Source organism: Takifugu flavidus, chromosome 4 (assembly GCF_003711565.1).
Source record: "Takifugu flavidus isolate HTHZ2018 chromosome 4, ASM371156v2, whole genome shotgun sequence".
NCBI lineage: Eukaryota > Metazoa > Chordata > Actinopteri > Tetraodontiformes > Tetraodontidae > Takifugu > Takifugu flavidus.
Genome location: NC_079523.1, coordinates 5607804 through 5630562, shown reverse-complemented (window position 1 = coordinate 5630562; position 22759 = coordinate 5607804). Strand labels below are relative to the sequence as shown.

The window sequence follows — 22759 nt, the reverse complement described above, 5'->3', positions numbered from 1 at the left end:
CTAAGATAATGTTGCTGTTTGTGTCTCTCAGACAGACGTTCAAGAAAAATGTACCAAATCTTACATAGTTAAAGTTAGATAGACGAGAAGAATGACAGGCAGAACGTGCTCTCATTTCCAGGACAGCGCGTCTTCCTCCAGATTCATCAGCGTCTCTGGGAAAAGGAAGTTGCTCTCGATTGCCCAGAGCGACGTCAGCCTCTCGAGGAGGGTACTCTAATGGGAAGAACCCTGGAGCACTAAAGCGGGGCTGCCTGATGGACACATCTGGACTTAGCTGGAAATGAAGCGCTTAGCGACAGCCCTGGGTAGAGGGGTGGGGGGGTGGGGGGAGGAGGACGAGGGGTGAGTCAAACTGCGTCTGGAGATTTGTAAAATCGTGACATTCGACTGTGCTTGAAGATGTAATCTCCCATTTGATTTTCATTCAGTGTGCAGGATGGGAGGGTGCCAGTGCTTATTCCCCCGGGGTGCAACTTCTAACCCATATCAGGGTCAGACCGGCTCTCTTATAAACATTGATTTAAACACTGGAAATGGCTGCCCGCTCCAAGATCCCACCGAACAGATCCGGTAGGATGGACCCCGGAACACTCACCTTAACAAGACCAGTGTAACCTTATCTTCAATTAAAAAAAACTAAAGTTCAGGCATGAAAATAAGTAGCGTAGTTTCCTTGAGAGCATAGACTTGATTTCCCAGGGTATCTCAAAGCCGTCGCCTGTGGCAACGCGATTGTGGCTTCACACACCGGTTCGGCAGCTTCTGCTTGATTCTGGAAACGACAAAAGCCGACAGAAAACAACAAAATGATCAGAAAAACACGAGTGCAGATAAACTACTGAAATGACGTGATTGGGTTCATGTGCTGCTCATCTGATGACTCCGTCCTCGGGTGACTTCGCCTCTTTTTTCTGCCCCGACTTCAGTGTACAAACACTGCAGATTTCCTCCAAATCCACGTTTTTGACAAGTATTATATTTGGGTCACAACTGTTGGGATCAATCACACGTGTTCTCTCAGTGGCCCTGAAGGCAGCACGGACGTTCAGCCTCTGTTATTTTGATGCAGCTTTATTTTAAGTTTTGCAGCCGCACGCAGTCATTTGGTTGGAATTTGCTGTGGTTCCACAGTATTTCAGCATCCGAGGGCTGCGACACATCGAGGATTGTAATTTTGGGCTTCAGTTTCAGGTTTCGATGTTTTTAAAAATAAATAAATAAGAAATGAAGGAACCGTGAGATGGTCCCTACAGATAAAAGTTTGGAATTTCTTACTTTTTTGTGTTTATAGACTACATTTTTGGTACATTTTGGATTTGTAGTTTAACACCATCAATATAAGATCTCCTGTTTAAAGACCAACAGATTCAATTTAAAATGCAGATCCAGCTAGTACGGCTGCCAATCTCTCAATCTCATTAAAAACAAGAGTTGAAGCTGGACGTGCTTCCTCCTGTAGACAACAGAACGTGGTGGAACCTTAATCAACTTCATAAGTGGGTACGTTTGGGACAATATGAAGGAGTTATGGACTACATTCTTGCAAATTTAGAAAAGTTCTGGTGGATTCTAACCACCGGGGGTGCTACTGAGTCACTGCTGGCTGGGTCAAACTTATTTAGAGCAAACTATGTGGCGATCGTGGGACATGCTTTGACTTAAATTAGAAGAAGTTTCACATACATTCACATTCACATCGGAAAAAATGATTCTAATTGTAATGAGTTGTTGCCCATGAAAAGATTTTTATGGGTTTAAGCGACTCAACCCGCCGCAGGACGACAACAGGAATGAATTCTTTGTTGAGGTCCACGTGGGTATTTGAATCCGTCCACTGGTGCCTGTCCTCTTTCCTCGGGGCGCACAGAGAGGGGAGCAGTTGCAGATGGCTGGATTCAGGAAACCACGGGCCCAAAAGGGACGGCGCTCTGCTGTGCATTTAGTTTACAAACTACAAAGGGAGGCTGCGGTCAGCACACCCTTGTGAAAGCAGCTAAAATGGTGTCAGCAGGATGTCCATCAGACTGAAGGCAACCAGAGGGGAGAAGAGAGGAGAGCTGCGCACGTGAAGGACAAAGGAAAAGCCTCTCCTTGTTGCCCTTATTGACATGTGCGTGCGTGTGAAGTGGGAGCGCTGATCTGAGTAAAAGACAAGTTGAAGTAATAGTTGGTTCCTAAGTGTTCAAGGCAACAACCCCCCCTCCCCGCCTTCCCCCCCTCACATTGTGGTCTTGTCGTCATGCAAACACGTTTTTTTAGAGGGGATTTCTTCGGCTGTCTGGTGGTTTTTGGAAACCAGTGTTGAGAGGCTGCTCAGGGACTGAAAACGGGTTTCACCCCTCCTGATCCGCCAACTAACCCAGTTGTTGTGAGAGGCCAGCTGTGCAGGACCTTTAGCCTTTCAGCCGTTCCACATTGATTCGAAGCTACAACCAGTAGCTGAATCTCTCCCGTTTTCTGTGGGGGAGGGGGTCCAAGCCATGATGACCCTTTTACTTTCTAATTTCAAAAACAGAAGCCGCCTCCTCCTACGCAGGAAACAATGCTGCCTTCGGTTTGTGTGCGCTCGGCCCAAACGCACGCTGGTTCTAACCAGTATTGTTTATGTGTCAAAGTTGGCATTCCTGCAATATTAAAACATTCTTGAACGGGTTTTTGCTGTCCCTGGTGTGAAAGGCTGCGATGAACAATAATGAGATGAATTTGGATCACTCAGGGAACCAACTGGACTCCTGACCGCCTCCAAACCGCGAGCAATCGCCTTCTGCCTGTTGTCCAACGCAGCATTCGTGACGTTTATGAAGGAGATTTTAAAGCACAAACCGGCCGCTATAAAAAAGGGAAACTTATTGTAGACAAGAGGGCCTGACAGCAAGAGGGTTAACTCGCCGATTTAACTTGGACCAGAATATTTGACGAGCAAGTCAGGCAACCTCATATCAGACGCCGGTGATCCACACTGGATCTCAGGGTGGCGCAAGTGGGAGTAAATGTCAAAAACAGGATGAAAAGAGGATAAAAGGTGAAGGAATTTATGCTAAAAGGGATAGAACCCAGCTGTATTTTTCAGCTGCATTCTACCGTATGTATGAATCCTGCTGTCACCTTCCCCCTCCTGTAGAGCGACCCCGTCTAAGGGACCTCGTTTCCTTCAGAGTCGAGATCTGTAGCTTTCTATCAGAGCAACCAACGACCGTTTCCTGGGAATGTCATCTGAAGGAATCGCTGCCATCTGACGCGGGACATTTCCTGTCCCCCCTGAAACCGTCCCTGATGTGCGCAGCAGAGGAGGGACGCGGAGGTGTCCACAACAGGACAGCAACAGCAGTGAGGTGGAATGAAGGGGGCGGGGTCTCGGGACTCCTGAGGGGATCACAGGTACACGCCTAAAGTGTGTCCCCAGTCGGCTTTCTGGTTGAGTTCGTGGAGCTGCAAACCTCTGATTTCCCTTTTTGTCTGCTCAAAAAAAAAAAGCCTCACTGCTGGTTTCTCACACACTCTAAATGCATTTGTAATTACAGGACAACGTAAAGTTTCTAAAAAAGAGTTCCAGTGGTTCATCCACATAAGAAACTGGCTCATCTATTTTTATATTTCTTCCTGGGTGTGTTTTGTACTGGGGCTGTTTTATTGATCAAAAATACAAGTGTGTGTGTGTGTGTGGGGGGGGGGGGGGGTGCGGGGGAATGCTGAGTTAGCATAGCGTGGCTTATTTGGCCACTGCTGGCCTTGCGGGAGCGCCCTGATACTTCTGCAAACTGCTTCTGATAGCCGTTGGTGATAACCCCTGATGACCTCTGAGCCTGACATCATCGCTGCCAGGCTGAGGTCAGCCGGGGGGGTCAGCCTGCGCGGCGCGGATCAGACTTAGCCGAACAAACAAAGAGGAAAACGACAGTGAAGGTTCGGGACCGCAGGTGTCCTCAGCTGCTCGACTTCAGACGTGTCCGAGCAAATCAGTGTCACTGCTTTAAATGACTATTTCATCAGATATGTTCAACAATAACAGCTGCGTGTTTACATCATCCCACCCGTAAAACAGGAGCTCCGCCCACAACGGGACCGAGGTCGTGACATCACACTGATGCTGTTGCTGCGATGGAGTAACGCAGTTATTGAACAGGCGCACGTTCCCACATTCGCCAGACGTCACAGTGCTCGAGTACCAAAGAGAGCACGCAGGCCCGTTACGTCAGCAGGGTGAAATACTACACACACACACACACACACACACACACACACACCACACACACACACACGGCTCCATTGAGAAACATGGGAAAGTACTCAGGGGAGAGAGCCTGGGAAGTGTCACTTAACGGGATACCTCTGGTTGTACGGGAGCTTAGACACTCGTCCCGTCCATCCAGATGTGGGAGGCCTTGACGGATCATCCAGCGAGGAGATAAACATCTGCAGCAACATTTGCACTTTAAAGTGAAAATCAGAGATCACAACTTTAGCTGTGAGAATTAGAGAAAGACTTGCAGTTTCTATTTTCCGTGCACCGCTGGCGGAGCCGTGGAGCATCTCTCAGGGGTCCCACCCTGAAGAAATCCCCCACCAGCCAGGTCAGCAGGGGTCACCGAGCATGCTCAGTGCTGGTTTCCCACAGAACCGGAGGGGCTCGCTTCCTCGGCCCCGCTGTGTGTAACATTCTTGTTGGTGGTGCCCGGGGAGCTGCCACGTCCCCAGGACTGCTGATCAGCCCTCATTCTGGATCAGATTTCAGAAAAAATAGTAATTACAACAACCACGTGTTCATATATTTATGAAAAAATCGAATTTTTGGTTAAAAGTATGATTTTATTTGCAGAATTTGAAGAGTGGTTAATTGAGGCCTGATAAACGACAATGTTAAAGCAAAAGTTCTGATTTAAACAATCAGACCATGAATGTGTGACTCTAATTTCGCTAACAAACTGTGCTAAATAAACTGTTCCTCCTCAAAATCAGCCTGTGGTTCCACGGATCCACTCAGGAAGCAGGTCCCAGTCAGGCTACGTGGAAAAGTTCAGGCTAACTTGTCTAGTTGTTCCAGTTTCCACGAGGACCAACCCTGCCCTGGTAATCAGGCTTTGTCCAGCATGGGGAGGGTCCCCCGTCCCCTCCTGGGGTGGGTCTGTCTGTCAGACACACGCCTCATCCGTTCACTGGAACACATCAGATCCTGGACACACTCGCGCTTACTCACGTTTACCTGCAGAGGATGCAACACGGAGGAGCGGAGAATTCATGGAAGGAAGCACACACACACACACACACACACACACACACACACACACACACAGAGCCAGAGCTCACGCCTCACTGCCTGTAGACGTCATTGCTTATGAACTTTTATTACTCAAGAACGTATCCCATGAATCAAAGCGTTTGGGAAGTGGGCCAGAAAACACTCCTGTTCGTTCTTCCTGTCTTTGTGCATCGAGTCCTTGATTTTTCCCAACAGAATGAGCCCAGTCACGATTTATGCTCATGACTACCTCCCCCCTGCCGCCGCCACACGGCCGCTCCCTCTCCTGCGGGCCTCGTGACCTTTAGTAGGACCCCAACTTCCAGCAGACGCAGCATGACATGAGCCCCACCAGCAGCCTGATCTCCTTAAACACACACGCGCGCTGGGAGGGTATTACTGTTCGTCGATGAGTGTCGAGGGTTTATGAATTTTCTTGGTCTGGATCTCCCTCCCTGTCTCTGCCCCCCTGCTGTGGCTGTTATTAATGCTGAGGCAGAAGAGCGGAGGGCTCGTTCTGGTGATAAAACAGCCTCATAATAAAGATCAACTGAACGCGGCCTCCTGCCTGAGCGTCACGGGTTCTACGGTGCATTTGAATTTTCTGGTAAGACTCCCACGCACGATCAGTCCGGAGGTCCCAAGGTGAGTGGCTAATTGATCAGGTTTGCTGCTGTTACCAGCCCGATGAAGTCTAAAAGGTGCCAAAGCCGGTCTGAATAAACGCGAACGGCCTCTCTTGCATGGTGAGTTTGCAATGTGTTCAGGAGCTGCTGAGATGAAAGAGAAGATCAAAGAGAAATAATGGAGAGCCTGACCTCTTAGAATTCTCCGCTCATCGTTCCCGGCTCTGACGGGAAGGACCCCCTGGGTCTCTGGACTGTTTGTTGCCACAGTATTTGCCTTCCAAAGACATGTTGACAGCAACAGAGCAAGGAGCATTCTTTCTTCTGGTTTTTCTGCTCTTAGGCCACCATCAAAGGCCTGATGTATGTGTTTTCCTTCCCTTTTGGCTGGTTTATTAGCATGCTGTCTGCGTCCATATACAGCTCCCTCCTGATGATTTGATTTTATAATCTACAAGGTTTTTGTCCACACACTACAGGCGGTTGCAGCCATGTCGTAATATTTATGACATCATGCTCGTGTTCGTCTGAGGCGCCTGATGCTGTTCATCAAAGCCAACAGTAGGGGGCGCCTCTCCACATCGATGACATCACTGCTGGATTTCACCAAACAGGTTCGATAATTACGGACAACCTGCACCTGAATCGAGCCCCGTCCCTCTCTGACGTCATCGTCATGGTTCAGGTGTTGAGTGAGGAACAGTCTGGCCGTATGGTGGAGACTCCGCCATGGCTGATGTTTTTGGATCAATCATAGATGAAGATGCGAGTCTCTCAGAGGCAGGTGTGCTACTCCAGAATGGCCACAAGGTGGCACTGTGGGGAACATAGAAACTTGTGCAGGGGGTGCAGCTGATGACACGCAACCACACGATCGGAGTTTCAGTCGAGGTATAACGCGGTGTGTGTGCGTGTGTCCTGCAAGATTCACCTGTTCAAATGAGGTTTAATCAAAGAGAAGCAAGTCACAGCGTCCGTTTCTGTGACCAAAATTAAAGAACATTATATCTCCATTAATAAGCCAGGTTGAAAATAAGACACCCCCCCCCCCCCCCCCATTCAGCTGCACGTCGGTCAGAATCCACCTGCGCGATTTTAAGCCCTCTTTTCTGAATTTAATGCCTCGTAGCTCTGCTGACACCAGCGCGATGACTTCCAGCAGTTTTCAGAAGCTTCTCCTGATTTCTGTGTAGCTTTTTGACATTCTCAAGGTAGTCCCAGGAAACCATGGCAACACTTGGTGAAACTCGCAGCAGCAGGAGCTTTTTTCCCCTCCTAAAGAATCAGTCTCCATTTTCAGACTTAAGTACATCTTTCATCCATTTGTCCGTCTTTATTCTGACCATCCCTCCATCTTTTGTGTCAGGTGGGTGTGAATTATGTTCTGGTGTTCAGTGCATGTTTCTGTGGACCTGCTCATGCCAGCAGCCCGACTGGCTCAACTTGCACTGTTAGAAAACCGGGGTTACTAATTCTGTCGCAATTAAAATAAATGAAGATCTTTTTTCTCTGCTCACTTTTCTCTCGTGCACGATGAGGAGAAAGAAGCCCTCACGCCTGCAAGTACAAATTGATTATTTCTCGTCTTCCTTGTTGAACAATGTCGACGCAGCCTTCCTTTCAGAACATGAAAGGAAGGCGGGGCTTTAATGTTTGCCTCAGCCCAAGACACTGAAAATACTTTATTACATTTTTTATTGATGGATGAAGCAGATTTATATCCATCTTCCTCATATTTCATATAGTGACATACAAATAAATATTGCACTTGCTTCTATCATACATTTTGTTAACAAATAGACATTTATATTTGTTTGGGGTCAGGGAGAAATGAAGTCTGTGGTATCCTTTAATTTAAACCTGCTGCTGTCACAGCTGGGTTTGAACTAAAGACCTGCATCAGAACGGGCTCTGAAGCTGCAGGTGAGGGACAGAGCGGGCGTAAAACCAGCGCAAAACCCGAGCTAAAGGCTCCATATTCTCACCAAACAGGGTTTTTCCCTGCTGATGATGCTCCTCACACCTTCAATAACTGTTTGGGGGTTAAGTTTAAGGTTGTAGTCAAAGGCTCAGGGTTTAACACACTGAGGCTCTCATCCACTTAAAAATTAAAACCAGGCCAAATGCACCCAGCTCCACTGACGTTAATTCTAAATTAACTTCCGTCACAGTCTATATCTGCTGAGCAGGCTACATTTGGCCGGGTCCGCCAGCGGCTCCCTAACCTCGTAGAGATCCGTGGATGATCAGCCGGATTCTGACGGAGGTCAGAGCCGTCCTCTTCTCGTGGACCGTCTGTCCCATGAGCAGAATGCTTTCTCATGCCAAATGTTCTTCAACCTCTCTAAAAGTGATAGATTCAGTCTTTCAGTGAACAAGGACTTTGCATTCTTTAAAAACCAAAAAAAAGTAGGTCTTTGCATTTTTTTAAAACAATTCTGTTTGAATGTGTTTTCATGGAAAACACTGAAGGGTGCGTTTGCTATTTCAGTCTCATACTGAGCTTGACCCGTCGGCCTTCCGCATAGTTAAAATGAATCATTCAACAGTCCGACTGCCAAATCCGACATTTCTACATCTATTACTTATGAGAGCATAACTATTTCATTGGTTCAGTCTGAGGCCACGCTGAAGAGCCTTCAGGAGGCTGAGTCACTCTTAAACCTTCATTATTCCGAGCTTCATCCATACTCTGGTTTCTGGATCAGGAGGTGCTGATGATGTTTTGGAACCAGATCGTTCTGACTTTGCTGCATTTGGTCGGGACATAACGGAGGAGGAACCTGTGACCTCTCAGTAGCAGCTGCAGTTGTGGCTTCTCGTCTTTTTTCTGCGCTGGTACATCGTTGGAGGGCTGGAGCCAATCCCACCCTCACTGGGCGAGAGGACGGGATTGAGTCTCCAGTCGCTCAAACATGTAAACTCAGAGCCGGGGTTTGAACCCAACACCTTCAGATTCCCTGAAAAAAGGATCCAGTGCAGGATTTGGAATCTGCAACCTTAATCTCCGCAGGATTCCTTTTGCTCTGCTCTAACACCGTCCGACCCTCGTGTGTTTGGAGCCTCCACATGTTGACCACCACTCGCCTCTTCACGCACGGCGGAGCGTAAAACCCATCACTGCTGCAGCTGCCCTGCAGTCCTGCAGATGTCCGGGCGGCGACACGGGTGGAAGTAACAGGGCTCATTACGCGGAACTCCAAAGTTCTTGTGAGAAGTAACTTCGGGAAACTTTTTTTCTCCTCCTGAGTAAAATCCCAAACGCGCTGCTAAAAATACCGCCGCGTTCTCCTTTTCCCTTCATTTACTTCTCCCCCCAAAGCCTTGTTTACACTTCAACCCTTGTCTGCTCCAGTCAGCTGGAGGAAAGGGCCCCTGGCATCTGTGTATCCATAGCAACAAGGATGCTGCCGATCTCCAAGGTCGGAGCGAAACCACCTGGAGGTGTGCAGGGCCGGAGATGCTTTCCTCTCGGATGTTTCCTTGCACTGCTGCCCTCCACTGAGGAGGAATCTTCTCCAAACATGGCTGTTAATAATTTCTGAAGTCCTGAAAGTGGTAAAAGACGGAGCTGCTTCTGTACTTTGACGAAGAGGAGAGGAACGTGACCCGTCAAAGAGGCAGAGTGAGATTTAAAGTGGATTGCATCCATTATTTAGGAGCAGCTTCCCTCCTCACGGTGTAACGTTCCCCCCTCCTATAAAAGACCTCACTCCATAAACCAAACAGAGGCTAAAAATAACACCCGTCCATGTTGTTGGTGAACAGTTTGACGAACAACCATCGTGGATGAGAAAATGTAGACAAAATAAGTCTCAGATCATCACTTCAGGTGGAGGGAAATGAATGAAGATGCAGCAAAACTGGGCCAAAAACCAGGAAAAACCCCAACTCTGATATGTTGGTTTGAGGACGGTGCTTCATCTCTGCGCGTTTCTCCGTACGAGCTGCAGATTGAGCCCGCGGGGTGTTTGTGAATGCACAGTTAGGAACACGTCTTCATGCACTGGAGCACGGAGAAAAACATGCAGACAGGGAACACGCACTCTGACCAATGCAAATGCTGCTGCCTTCAATGACCTGCTCTCTCTCAGGACACAAAAACACTGGAATTAAACTAGGAAACGCGCGGCCGAGGCGAGCACAGTCGCAATTACACCCAAGGTGTTCAGCACGGATACAAAAGAAAAAGAAAACCCTTTTCTTTCGTATCGCTGATGGAATTCAGCAGTCGCAGCACGGCGCCCCTCCTCGTTCTTTCATTTTTCTGCAGATATAAATCCCCGCTGACATTCTCAGGTCACGACTGACCACTTTGTTCGTGCTGTTTTCCTTTCATCGGCCTCCCTGATGGAGGAGGGAAGGAGGAACATTCCTCGTCCTCACCCTCCTGAACAAAACCCCGGACCAGAGCCGTTGAAAGTCAAACTAAAAGCTTCGTCTTTGATTAAAACACGGAAAACAAGCTCCCCTGCGGAAAAATCCAAGCCAAATCAAATCCCAAACACCGGCGTGTTAATTTGTTGAATATATTATTTTATTGTAACATCATCATCGTCGTCTTCATGGTTTCACTTTTAATTATCCCTTCATTCGTTTTAAAATGGTCACCTCTGAATGTACACATACTGCAAACTGTCAAAAATATACAACAAATGCAGGCTTGTGCTATATTTACCGGTAGGCCAAATGTCTAAAAAACAGTGGCACTAAAGAGGAAAAAGACAGAGCAGAAAGGAGAGAGAGAGAGAGAGAGAAAAAGAGAGGGAGAGAGAGAACCCGACATGCACGGCATCGTTGTAAGAGATCCGGTTCCGGTGATCCGGCGCCGTGGGATCCTCGAGGAAAAGTACATACATTTCTTCATTTGACAGTGCAGCCGAAAATGCCTCACACATATCAAACCGACAACAGAACGCCGCTCTTCAATGGAACTGTTAGGCACGTCATTATTTTTTATGCTTTTATGTTTTCTGGAAAAGTCGGAATTACCGTCAATGTAAATGCAGTATGTTTAACAAAATAACCCCGGACAGTAAAACAAACAAAAATAAAACAGCGTTCAAAGGTCAGTTTGGAATCAACGTTGGTTCTGTGTGTTTGTTCACAGCCGGCTGGGATGGTGTTCGGGGGAGGGAGTTTTATGGGAGGGGCTAAGAGCCATCCAATCAGATGCTCAGATCTTTGGGGTTTCCCTTGTAGGTGGTCTTGGGCTCTGGGACGGTGGGATTGGACGAACGGGTCGTGTTTGTCCTGAGCGTGCTGTAGTACTCGTGGACCTTGGCCGCTACGAACTGGTCGTCGTCTTCTTCATCCTCCGATTCGTACCTTCTGGTCGGGGACGTGTCTCGCCCCAGGCTGCGGGTTCGGTAAAGGGGTTCGGGGGAACTCCCCCGGCTAGTGTAGCGGCTTTCCCTCTCCGTCCTCTCTGGAGAGCGCCCCCTCAGCAGCGAGCTGTACCTCTTGTAGGCTGAATCCGAGTCAGGGGTGCGTACTCTGGGTAAGGGGGCCTCCCTGTAGGGGTCCCTCTGGTTGCGGGCCAGCACGTCTCTCATCAGGCTTTCCCCCTTGTAGGCCCTCTCCATGGAGGTCGCTCTCAGGAACAGACTGTCCTCGCCGTACAGCCGGTCGTCTCGGTGCAGCGACGGAAGCGGGGGCTCTCGGTTCAGGCGGTCCAGGGCGGGGGCCTCGCGGAGGATGCTGTCCTCCGGCGCGATGCTGGGTTCAGGAGTCCCGGTCACTTCCTTTGATGCGGCCTCGTTCCCGTTGGGTTTGCCGTTGCCACGGTTATATCTCTCGGGAGAGGCGTAGCGGCGGTGCGGGTCAGAGGAGTGGCCGTGGCGCCTTGGGGAGTGATGGCGGGAGCGGTGGGGGGACCTGTATCGGTGGGGTGAGCGGTATGGAGAGCGGCGAGGCGAGCGGCGGGGCGAGCGATGGCGGTGGTGACCGTGCCGCCGGTCGGGGGAGCGGCCGTGGCGATGCCCCCCGTGACGGGCGTCCAGAGTGTTTTCTGCACTGCGCGATCGGCCCTGCCTCCTGTCGGGTGAACGCTGGCGGCTGCGGTGGGGTCGGCTGGAATGGTTGCGATGGCCTTCGCTTCCTTTGGCGTCCTTCTGGAACAGCTTTCCCACAGAGCTTATCCCTTTCTGTTTTCCTGCGCCGGTCTTCTTGGTGGGGGAGCGGTGGCGGTGTCTGGAACGGTGTTGCCTGCCAGCGCCGGTGCGGCGGCTCGGCTCCTGCTTGCTTCGGGATGATCGGTGAGGTTCTTGTGAGGTGTTTGTGTCTGACGGGACAGTGTTTGCGGGCAGCGCGTTCACTTCCGCAGCGTTTTGTAACCCTGCGGTTGGCTCGGCTGCGCTGCCGTTGTTGCCGACGTCTGCAACACAATTTGACATACAGACGGGGGGAGAGGATCAAACTGGCATCGAGACTCTTTCAAAACTCCCGATTTCACATTGACCATGCTGCGCCAGTCAGACATGAAGCTGAAACGGTTTCAATGGAAGCATCTCTGATGTTAATGCCAGCAAAGATGGCTTGTTGGTAGACGGTGAAGCAAGAAAGAAAAAGAACAGTGCAGCTGACACGGGAGAAAATAAAAAGCAGTGGCACAGATGCAGCCCTCGGTCGATGACTTTTCCAACAAGAAACAAACCTGTTTGGAGGTTCTACCTCACGTCTCTGGAGCGGACTCCCGGCGGGACGGGTGGAGGCAGGAGACAGACAGCGCCAACGTGTTGGCGAGGGCGTTCGACTGTACCGAATAGCCATGCTGCGTCATGCATCCTTTCAGGGGCCAACAGCAAACCGAACGGCCACAGACGACGCCCCTGTTGCAGAGTTGCTGCGGTCGGGAGCAGATGAACTCGTCTGCGCAGATTTAAAGGCCCAATGTTTAAGATCTGGCTTAATCTAATGCTAATTCTGCCGCGCCGTCAGGAATTTTGGGGGTTGCTTTACAGTTCTGCTAAAGGTTCTTGGTGTTTTAACAAACTAGCACTGGAAGGTAAGAGCAAGAATGTTATTTTCATTTACTATTGGAAAAAAGATGGATTCTTTGAGTCTGATCATGACAGCGTATTATTCTAGCACCCCTGGAGGGGGGAGAACATCAATATTATACTTACATATTAATGGAAACGCAGCAGTTAGCATGATTAGCTTATTTCTTATTATTACCAACAAAAAAAGAATTTCAAACTATCTATTATTAAAAATCTTACACACTGGCCCTTTAAAAATGCTGTTTCTGCGATGCTAAATCTGAACGCCTACATTACTGATCTTTACATACCCTGATTGGAAGACTAAACACGTTTCCTGCCTCTGATCTGTTGTGGATGTTAATTAATCTATCTAAAAAGACTTAACAACGATGTCTGACCTGAGGGCAAACCCAACGGTTCAAACCACTCGGCGCGGAAACTGTGTGTGTCTCTCAGCGGCTACGGCAGCGGCGGCACTGGCGATGCATTTTGGGTGAATGGATTTGAATGTATGGAGCGGATGACCCGAGGCCACGCCACACACAGATCAGGATGGTAAAGGAGAGCGACAGATAAAGGGGAAGACGGGAAGTGGAACGGAGACCCAGACAACGGAGGAGGACAGTTACAAACCGTGGTCTGATTTTGAGGGGCAGAGGCCTCCCCCATCTTGTCATTTCTCATACATGCAGTGAGATGGGGAGCCACCATCCCTGAAGGAAGACAAAAGCCCGGCACAACAGAGGGAAAAAGGAAGATAACGGGAAAAAGAGAAGAAGAGCACAAAGTTTAGATCATTCTGGAATTTGAAGGGGGAAAAAAACGAGAATTATTGTGGTGATTTTTCAATGAAAAAGTGTGTTTATTTGATCGTTGAATCAATCAAAAGAAAGCAACAGTCCAGGAAGTTGCCCAAACCCCCTCAGTGGAAACCATTAGTTACAGAGAACGTTCCAGAACCGAGCACACGTGTGCACACGCACACACACACACACACACACACACACACACGCGCACACACACACACGCACACACACACACACGCACACACAAGTGAACATGAGAACTCAGAAGCAGCAGAAACCCCCTAAAATAAAGACAGTGAAACTTGCACACTCACAACAGCATGAAGCAGTTTTACATCGCTGGCAGAAATCAAAAGAATAACCGGCAACACTGACGAGGCTTGTCCAACTAAAGAGTACAAACAATGAGCCAAAAAAATAATATATATATATATACACGACTTTACACGATGTCACACTGGTGCGCAAAGAAAATTACATCGATGAGCGTCGCAAGACAGGCAAATGCATCTCAGAAAAGTAAGAAAAAGAAAACATTTATGGAGACTATTGATCAAAACTGGTCAATACGATAAAAAAAGAAACATTCCATAAATATTATGGAAAATAGACAATGGGGGGTGGGGAAATATCCAATTTACACTTCAGACAAAATCATGCAGCAGTAGACTTTCATCCATTAATATGTGGTTTGGACTCACGGCTCTGTACACGGAACAAAAATACTCGTCTCTATGTGTCTCGCACTGTACAAAACGTCTACACGCGGATTTTTGAATGGGGGTGGGTGGAATTGGCGTTGTCACAGCTTTTTAACGACATTAAACAGTGGCTGCAAAGAAAATTCACGGATTAATGAGAAATGTCAGAAGAAGTAAGGTGAGAATTTCCTTTGAACTGTTTTCCTCACGTTAAACCCTTGTGTTCAGTAGCTTACATTCACCTTCAATAAATATCATAAATATCACCTCCAGATCCAGATTCTATCAAGGGAAGCAAAGGATCACGTTTCTGCATCTGCTAACACTATGCCGAGGGTTCGGAGCCCTCTTCGGACTGCTTGTGGTCAGTTTTTCGTTTTCGCTGAAAGAAGCCCACCACCGTTTCAGAAAAAAAAAGTCCCAGCAGTGTTTCCGCTCAGTGCCCAGAAGGTGAAAAGTGAGAGCGGACTGACATGAAAACTCAGTGCAGGTTACAGCAGGATGAGGCGATAGCACCAACAGCCCCCTCGCCTGCCCTCAGAGATCACCCCCGAGACCAAGGAACCCCTCCCCCTCCCCGGAGGACGTGTCCAGGGACGGGTGAAGGGTCCTGGGAGAGAAAGACAGTTCTTCCCACCACCGCCGTCCACCAGGCGTCCCCCGGATCAAGGCGTGAAGATTGGGGAGAAGGGAATGTTTTCGTAGATTGACCCACCATATTCTGGCACCGAGCCGTCGCCCCTCTTGAGCACCAGATGGACGCGCCGCCCTCCGCTCTTGATGAGCTCGATCGCTCGTGCGTGCTTCATTCCCTTGGTGCTCTCGCCGTTGATCTCCAGGATCTCGTCTCCGACCTGGAGTTAAAGAGGATGGCCAGAAGAGGAAGGGGGGGGGGGGTTACAGAGGCAAAAAGACGGGAGGAGGAACGCGAGAGGAGAGAGGTTACACGTCAAATAATCTCAGGCACTAAACACTGTCAGTCAGAAGCTGGCGATTCCAGAGAGAGCAAACCCGGGTTAAAAGGAAACAGCTGAGGATCTGCGAGGGGGAGATGAAAGAGTCAGTGGGGGGGGGACAGGAGTCAGAAAAAAAAAAAAAGGCTTCAGGTGATCCGTCAGTACTGCCAGCACCAAGGGAATTCCTCTGTGGGAGAAAATGGATCACTGACTGACATCTCTCTCTCCCTGCTGCCAATATCTCCGCTAATAAGGTGCGGGAACACAAAGGATGGCGTTCATATACGCATGTACAAACAGGCTAATTCATGCACACCCACACGCTTCCTCAAGCATGTGAAAAACCTGCCTGCAGCACGCATCGACTACCTGCCAGCAGTTTCTCTCGGATGCAGAGAAAGCAGGAAAAATCAATTAGCTGCGCACGTTCGCTCTGCCCGGAAAGGTGACGGGCTTCTGGTTAAAAAATAAAAGATGACTGTGACGGTAACCGTCTGTGGCTGGGCTAATTGCTACTTAGCAGAGCAAAACAGGAAGGATTAAAAATGGATGTGGTACCCAGATGAAAACGAAGGTTTGAAGCAAAGCCAAAACATTTCAAATGGACGGACGCTCCCGCCTGATTATGAGGACGAATGCTGAGGATACAGACTAAAATGATTACAGCACAGTTGATCTGGGAGAGTTCTGGAGACTCTTAACATGAACTCACACCAGAGGAACAGAGGACTCAGGGACAACGCTGGGTCGATGGTTGGAACCAGAGTAACGGGAAGGGACAAAAGTATAAGATACTATAGTGATGTAGTTATATAGTTATGTCGAAAATAGAACTCTCCCTCAATCTTCAAAAATCCCACAATGCACCACTCCTTTGCATCTAGAGATATGAGCCACACAGTCTTAGCGCGACTTCTTGGTTCTAACTTTTGATTCTAAAATGAGGACAGGAAGTGTGTTGCAATGAGAGTTTGTATTTTTGATGACGTCTGACATAAATGCATCCGTGTCATATATCTGTACCCTCATCTTTCCATTGCGCACAGCCGCTCCATCCTCAGCTAGCCGCAGCACGTACAGGTCCATGTTGTACTCTCTGCCTCCCCGCAGGCTGAAGCCAAAGCCTTTGTTGTCTCGCTCCAGGTCCACTGAGTAGAACTCTGAGTCCTGCCGCAGACAGAAAACACACATTTGCATCAAGGTTACAGTTTATTTCTAAGGGGTGTCCCATGGAATGTCAAAGGAACGTTGCACCAGCTTGATAAATGGGCCGGCGCCACCGTATCGCTGCATCTATACGTTCAATTTGGGGCAGAGCAGGACTCGTTCTGGACAGCCCGTGTTCTAGGTGGACGATGAGTAAGGACGCAGTCAGGATGTGAGTGAGCAGAAGGATGAGCAACCCCAACAGCTGCCGTCTTCACGCCCTCCAAATCTCCTCTGCAGAGGGATCAATGTTATCTGGAGGAGCCATCTCCACACCGCTACACTTATTCTGCAGGGGCCGCGGCCCACTCAGGGCTCCTGGGAGAGGACTTTCCTCTGGTGCGACGCCGATGCGGCAGGCACAGGTGAAAGGGAAAATAACATCAAAATGCATCCAATTCAGTCACGGGAGGTCCGGTAGTGGGAGGGTTGGCGCGTGCAGGCATGCAAAATAAATGGATGTTTGGGTTCCGGCGGGCTGATACGCGTCTTCTGACGTACGAGAAACGTGGGCAGACTGTGGTGGACTGGACAGGTGTGGGGCTGGAGCTGAGGGCCCAACTGTACCTCCTTACCTGTGGTGAGATCTGTGTCGGGGGCTGGGGAGGAGGGGCCTGCGGGGCCTTGAACTCATACGACTCCTGTTTTGGTTTGGTGTTTGTCCTGCAAGAGAAACGCCACAGTGACAGATGAGAAACCCGCCTCCTGAACCACATCGCTCCACGCTCCAGATCTTTACCTGGTCTCGGGTGCAGCCTGTTGCTGAGGTGTGTGAGTGGTGGTTATAGTGGCGATCTTCTCTGCATTTGTCAGCAAAGAGGCGTTCGATGACTCTGAGGAAGACATTAAGGAATTCTTTAGGAGGCTAATGTCAGCAGGCTAACATGCTCCCAACAACAGCAACAACCGTTCGGCATCCGAACAAATCAAAAGATTTACAATCGCCCTAAAACGCAACTATCCCGCCACTCAAATAAAAACTCCTTTATTGATATACTTTTTTAAATTTCTGTTGTTTTTCTGGATACAACATATCTGAATTTTAAAAAGAAAATGTCCAATATCCCCCCGCCCCCGTGTCCCGAAAGAGCCCGTGTGATGAAATTAAATCCATATTTCATACGTCTCCGAGCGCTCGTAGATTCAGCAGCTGTCAGCCAAAACGGGCCCGCAGGGACCGGCACCAGTTCCCAGTTTAACCCATATCTGGGACACCGGCAGATTGTTGTAGAGGCACCTGTCAACTGTCTGAACGAGGAGCTGAAGCTCTCACTGTCAGACAGCCACTTAGAGGGGCGCGACGCTCCAGGTTACCCTGTCTGATTCCATTATTTTGGAATTATCCCGCTCGTCCCACATTAAATAACCTTTTATTCTCTCGTCTCGTCCAACGATTCAGTGCTTTGTTTTGATTCCCACCCCTCCGCTCCGCTGTTACCTACTCGCCATTCCTCTCACGGTGCCTCCTCCCTCATCGACTTATCTCGGCTGTTCCCTTTGGTGCCGGTTGGCTTAACTCTACGTTTACCAGCTGCTGCTGCGATATGAACTCGCGAGGGCAGGACGGGGACCGGGGTGGGCGGGACCTCTCAGTTCTGGCTGAAGGTCCTTAGCAGCAGATCCGTGTAGTAAGAAGTCAGTATAAATGTTCCTAGCCTCAAACCCGAACTGTGGTACAAACTCATTTTCTCCTGCTTAGCGTTTTATTTCCTCTTCCAGCCTCAGATCCGTCCCCGTAGCTGCTATTTGCCTGCTCCATCTGCTCATTTGCGACATCCCCTCCCTCCGATTCTCTCTCCCTGCAGTGTTTCTGCTCTTGTAAAACACTTTTCTCCTCTCCGGATCAGGAATTTGTACAAAGAACTGGGGGGGTTCAGTGCCAATCCTCTTCCAGTAGTACATGCACTTCTGTACAGTATAATACACCGACCCTGAAGCCATGCGGCTTTCCTCCAAGAATCAGGCAGGTTTGTTTTTACTGCACGTCGAGACACGAGCCGCCGCACAACGTGTCGGTTGTTGTTGTGCTAGCAGAATTATTAAAACTCCATCTGCCTTCCCACCTGCGGTTTCACAGCGGCAGCACCTTAGTTTAATGGGACGAACGTTACGCTCTGCTCCTTATTCCTGCCGCGGCGTTTGGATGGGACCAATCCTCACAAAACCAGGAGCTGTCAGGCAACAGTTGCTCGGGAACGCTGCCTCCTAGCTGTCGCTTGCTCCATGTCGGATCAGACAGCTTCTGTTTGTTTGACATCAACAAAAATACCAACTGGAACTTTCCCATAAAGCAGAGCCAGCTATTCCTCTCTGATATTTTCTCTTCTGCTCTCGGTGCTTCTTGGCAGAAGCTGTTCTCATCAAAACGCGAACCCCTCCCCCCGACTCTTCAGCCATAAAGGGTGCTGGAAAGCAACGAGCAGTGGACAAATAGCTCCAATTTCTACCAGCCCGTAGGTTGACGGGGGATTCTTCCTCCCTCATGCACAAACACACACTTAATTAAACAGTATTTGTGAAGTGTGTCAGGGTGATCTGTCAGCACAAAGCAGCCTAGGCTCCCAGCGGCACAGCGAAACAGGCAAAGCCCATGACTTTTACTGAAATTACTTTGACAAAAGACACACCCCCCCAACCAGAGTCTTCCTCATCATCGCTGGCAGACACACACGGTCATCATTAAGCTGACAGCACATGTGACGAGCCTGAGAAAGCATCCGCGCTGTGGGTAATCCAGAGGAAAAAAAATGCTTCGTGCAACTTTACAAACCTACAGAATAACAAGTCTGGGGAACAGGGAACCTGGAGGGTAACCAGGTAATACAATAACTACTTAATGTGCTAAGGAAGCTATGTCTACAAGCTTGTACGACCCAGGAAAATCTTAATTTACTGCTAAAGCTGAATAACAGCTTAATAAATGAATGAATTAAATGCAGCCGGGAGGGAAGCAGCAGTGATTAGAAAACCCTTGAACGCGGATCGCTGTGACACGTCATCCTCCACACTCATCCCCTACTCACCGTCTCCAGGAATGATCCTCAGCGTGACGGTGTTCCCAGCCTCCTTAATGAGGTTGACGATGTCAGAGTGGGACTTATTGGTGATGGAGCACCCGTTCACGGCCAGGATGCGGTCTCCGACTTTCAGCTTCCCACAGCGGTCGGCTGGGCTCCCTTCGATGATGCGCCCTATTTTGTGGGGCATGGCCACACATGCATTGCCAGCTACGGTCAACATGTTGACATGACATGTTGGGATGTGTGAATCAGTGTGTGTGTGTTCAGAAAGATGGGGAAAAGAAGGGAAATGGGGAAAAGAGCAGAGAAAATAGGATGAGAAGGTTAAGATACTGACAGCCAACAGCCAGCCAAGCCAAGGTTGCTGAGAGAAGCTGATTGGGAAAATGAAGGATCCATGCTGGAACAAGCATCATTTTTAGATTTGCACAGATGTCTCTTGGCAATGAAAAGCTCCTAATAAAACGACTCTGAGTCATCTGCATCTCAAACACCTGCAGCTGCAGAAAGTTGGAGATGACAAACATACATCAGAGCTGACATCTTACCGACTACCCTCGGGTCTCTCTACCTACCTCCCCCTCCCTGCATCTGCAGTCTGACATCAGTCACTGCAGGAAAACAAGCGAATAATCACTCATTTCTCGCTCCCTCTCTTTTAGCGTTATTCGTTTCACTCTCGACAAACACATCCGACCCAGACCTCTGTTCACAACTGTTCAGGCTTATTTTCCAGGTATTATAAGCTGTTAAATCAAATCACAAGTATTGTGTTCCTAGTAAGAGCTGATGGAGAAATAAGCCTATCAAAGGTGCTGAAGTGAACCAGTTCTTTACCCTAAATCAGCGTGTGAGGGCCGATTGACAATCGATGGGAGTGAGGAGAATCCTTAGAATTTGAAAAAGCAAGAATTTTCATCAGATTTGCCTTTAAGGTCGACATATTCCATGCTTTTACATGACAACTTTGAAAGCTTGAAATTTCCAATTTTTTGGCCTTTTCGGTTCACCCACGCTAACAGGAGAGAAAACAGCGCAGAGAGAACACCACAGGCAGGTAACTGCAGCAGAAGAGTACGCCGCTCGCTACAGTAGAGCTGATCTGAACGCTCAAACAGGAACAACCCCAGTGATTCTGCACCACTGTTGGTCGTCCCAAACAACCTAAAACTATGACGTCTCCCATTGGTTGGCTGTATACCCTCGCCCTTGTTCCCAGTAAGTCATCATTAGGCTTTTAGAACCAACCTGCATAACAGAAGGCATTCAAGTTCAGCTGAATAATACAAATGACTTACGTAAGAGCCATTTTACTTGTGATCAATTATGAAAGCCCAGTGCAAGAGAAGCAGCGTCTGCAGGCGGAGGAATGGTTTTGGTGTCGTAGTTTGACATGCTCAGACAAAAATGAGAACGAAGAAGAGCTTCTTTGAAGAGCATTGGTATTGAACCAGTGAAGCTGGATGTGTGCTGGTTGTCAAACCATTTTGTGTTCAGCGTTTTAAAGCGGATACAAAGAGAGCCCATAAAGTGATGGGAAGATAAAAGGCCCAGCCGAGAGGAATATCCGTAGCTTGAATTTTAATGGCGTGAGCTCATTTATGTGCCGTTGGTGACAGCGTGTCACCAGTGTGACTCCCGAGTGTGCGAGCGCCTACCGAAGGTGGTGCCGGCCTCAGGTCGGGACACAGAGGACACGATGACAAAGCCGAAGCCTTCGTTTTCGCCACGGCGGATCTCTACGTCATAGGGCTGCAAAGTGGACGAGACACCCGAGGTGGCGTTGAGGGGCTGAGAGGAGGTGGTAGCAGCCGCTGCAGGGACCACGGTGTTGGCGCCTCCTCCTACGCCTCCTCCCCCACTTCCGATGCCAGAGGTGGAGCCACTGCCGGAGCTAACAGTGTTCAGGGAATTCTGGCTGCCCTGCAGGGTGCGCTTCCCAATTTCCTCCGTCAGACTAGGCGCCTGGGTGCTGCTGTGGTGGGAGGATGCTGGCGATGGAGGAACGTCACCCTCTGCTTTAACTAGAGGCAGAAGAAGACGACATTCTGTTAATGTCAGAGGCTTGAGGAAGAAACAACAAGAATCAAACCATGGGTGGGGGGTAAGAAAACAAATCAAACAGACCTAAAATCACCTCTTATCTTTTAAGTACTTCAACCTTTACAGCTGAAAGTGAAGCTTTTTGTGACAATTTGATATTTCTCAACTGCCGGATGCGCGAGTAACTACTGAAGCTCTTTCGTTTAAGATAAATGAGAGGATCCAGGAGGACGGTGTGTGGAGACAAAACAATCTTTTCCGCCATCTTTTCTAAACAAAGAGTGAAGTAAATACACGGCCTTCTTGCTGTATCTAGACATTTAATTCCACATTTCATTTCCTGTGCAGCTGTTCAAGGAACTTGCTTCATATTCTCGCCGCTCGGAGGCAGACGGGGAGCAGCGACATGCTAACGTCTGGCTGCTGTCATCAGGCCGAAGGTTGACCACCCTTTCCATCATTTTTATGGGCCCTTCTTTATCGCTGGCTGAGTCCATCTGAGCCGCACAGGGAAAAAATGGCACAGAGGAGGCGAGGCTGGGCTGGGCTGCACATGGTGCGCAGGTCCAAGTGTAATAAACCAAATGAAGCCCTCTCTAACACCTCAATGACTGTGACTATTTTAATGCATCACAGGGGCTTTTTCTTTGTTCTTTTTATCGCATTGAGGTGTAAACCTTTAGGCCAGGATGATCTATACCTGCGTAGCTGGTTTTACGGCGCACGGTGAGGTTGACGTGACCCTGTTTTGCTGCCTGCTGCATCAGCTGCACCACCAGTTGGTGCGACTTGCCCACCACCGCTGTGCCGTCCACGCATATCAGCTCATCACCAGATCGCAGGCGCCCGTCCTCATCAGCAGCTCCAAACTTGACGATGTGCCCAATGTAGATCTGGAACACACAGAATGGGGCTGATAAGCACATCTCTCGATGGTGAACAGATGCTTAATGTGCTGTGCTGATTAGTCTCCATGAGGAAGTTTTTTTTTAAAAATAATTCAAATGTACGCTAGTGAGAAGGGATCTCCGTTTAACAAGGCAAAGAAAGACTGCACTGAGCATGGATGGGTGTTTTTTTCCACACTGGCCACATGAAAGGGAAAACTGTGTGGTAGAAGTGATGTGACGTTTTGAGACCAACACAGATGCTCAGAACTACAAACGGCGGAAGATA

At 49.0% G+C, this 22759-nt stretch overlaps 1 protein-coding gene across 11 annotated transcripts in view; it reads right to left on the bottom strand.

The window, feature by feature from the left end:
- Positions 1-10380: 10380 nt before the first annotated feature.
- The window catches only part of magi1b (membrane associated guanylate kinase, WW and PDZ domain containing 1b), a 65487-nt gene continuing 53108 nt past the window's right edge, over positions 10381-22759 (bottom strand). For 8 of the 11 annotated variants that reach the window (XM_057029287.1, XM_057029288.1, XM_057029291.1 and 5 more), the window contains 8 exons: positions 22284-22476; positions 21199-21564; positions 19544-19747; positions 17260-17353; positions 17096-17183; positions 16338-16481; positions 15074-15212; positions 10381-12241 (listed from right to left, as the gene is read on the bottom strand). In XM_057029287.1, the coding sequence (XP_056885267.1) occupies positions 11034-12241; positions 15074-15212; positions 16338-16481; positions 17096-17183; positions 17260-17353; positions 19544-19747; positions 21199-21564; positions 22284-22476 (2436 nt within the window). In that variant the 3' untranslated portion in view covers positions 10381-11033. Of the gene's footprint in view, positions 12242-13484; positions 13565-13689; positions 15213-16337; positions 16482-17095; positions 17184-17259; positions 17354-19543; positions 19748-21198; positions 21565-22283; positions 22477-22759 lie in introns of those variants that run through there. The other 3 variants (XM_057029297.1, XM_057029290.1, XM_057029298.1) reach the window with 3 other exon arrangements.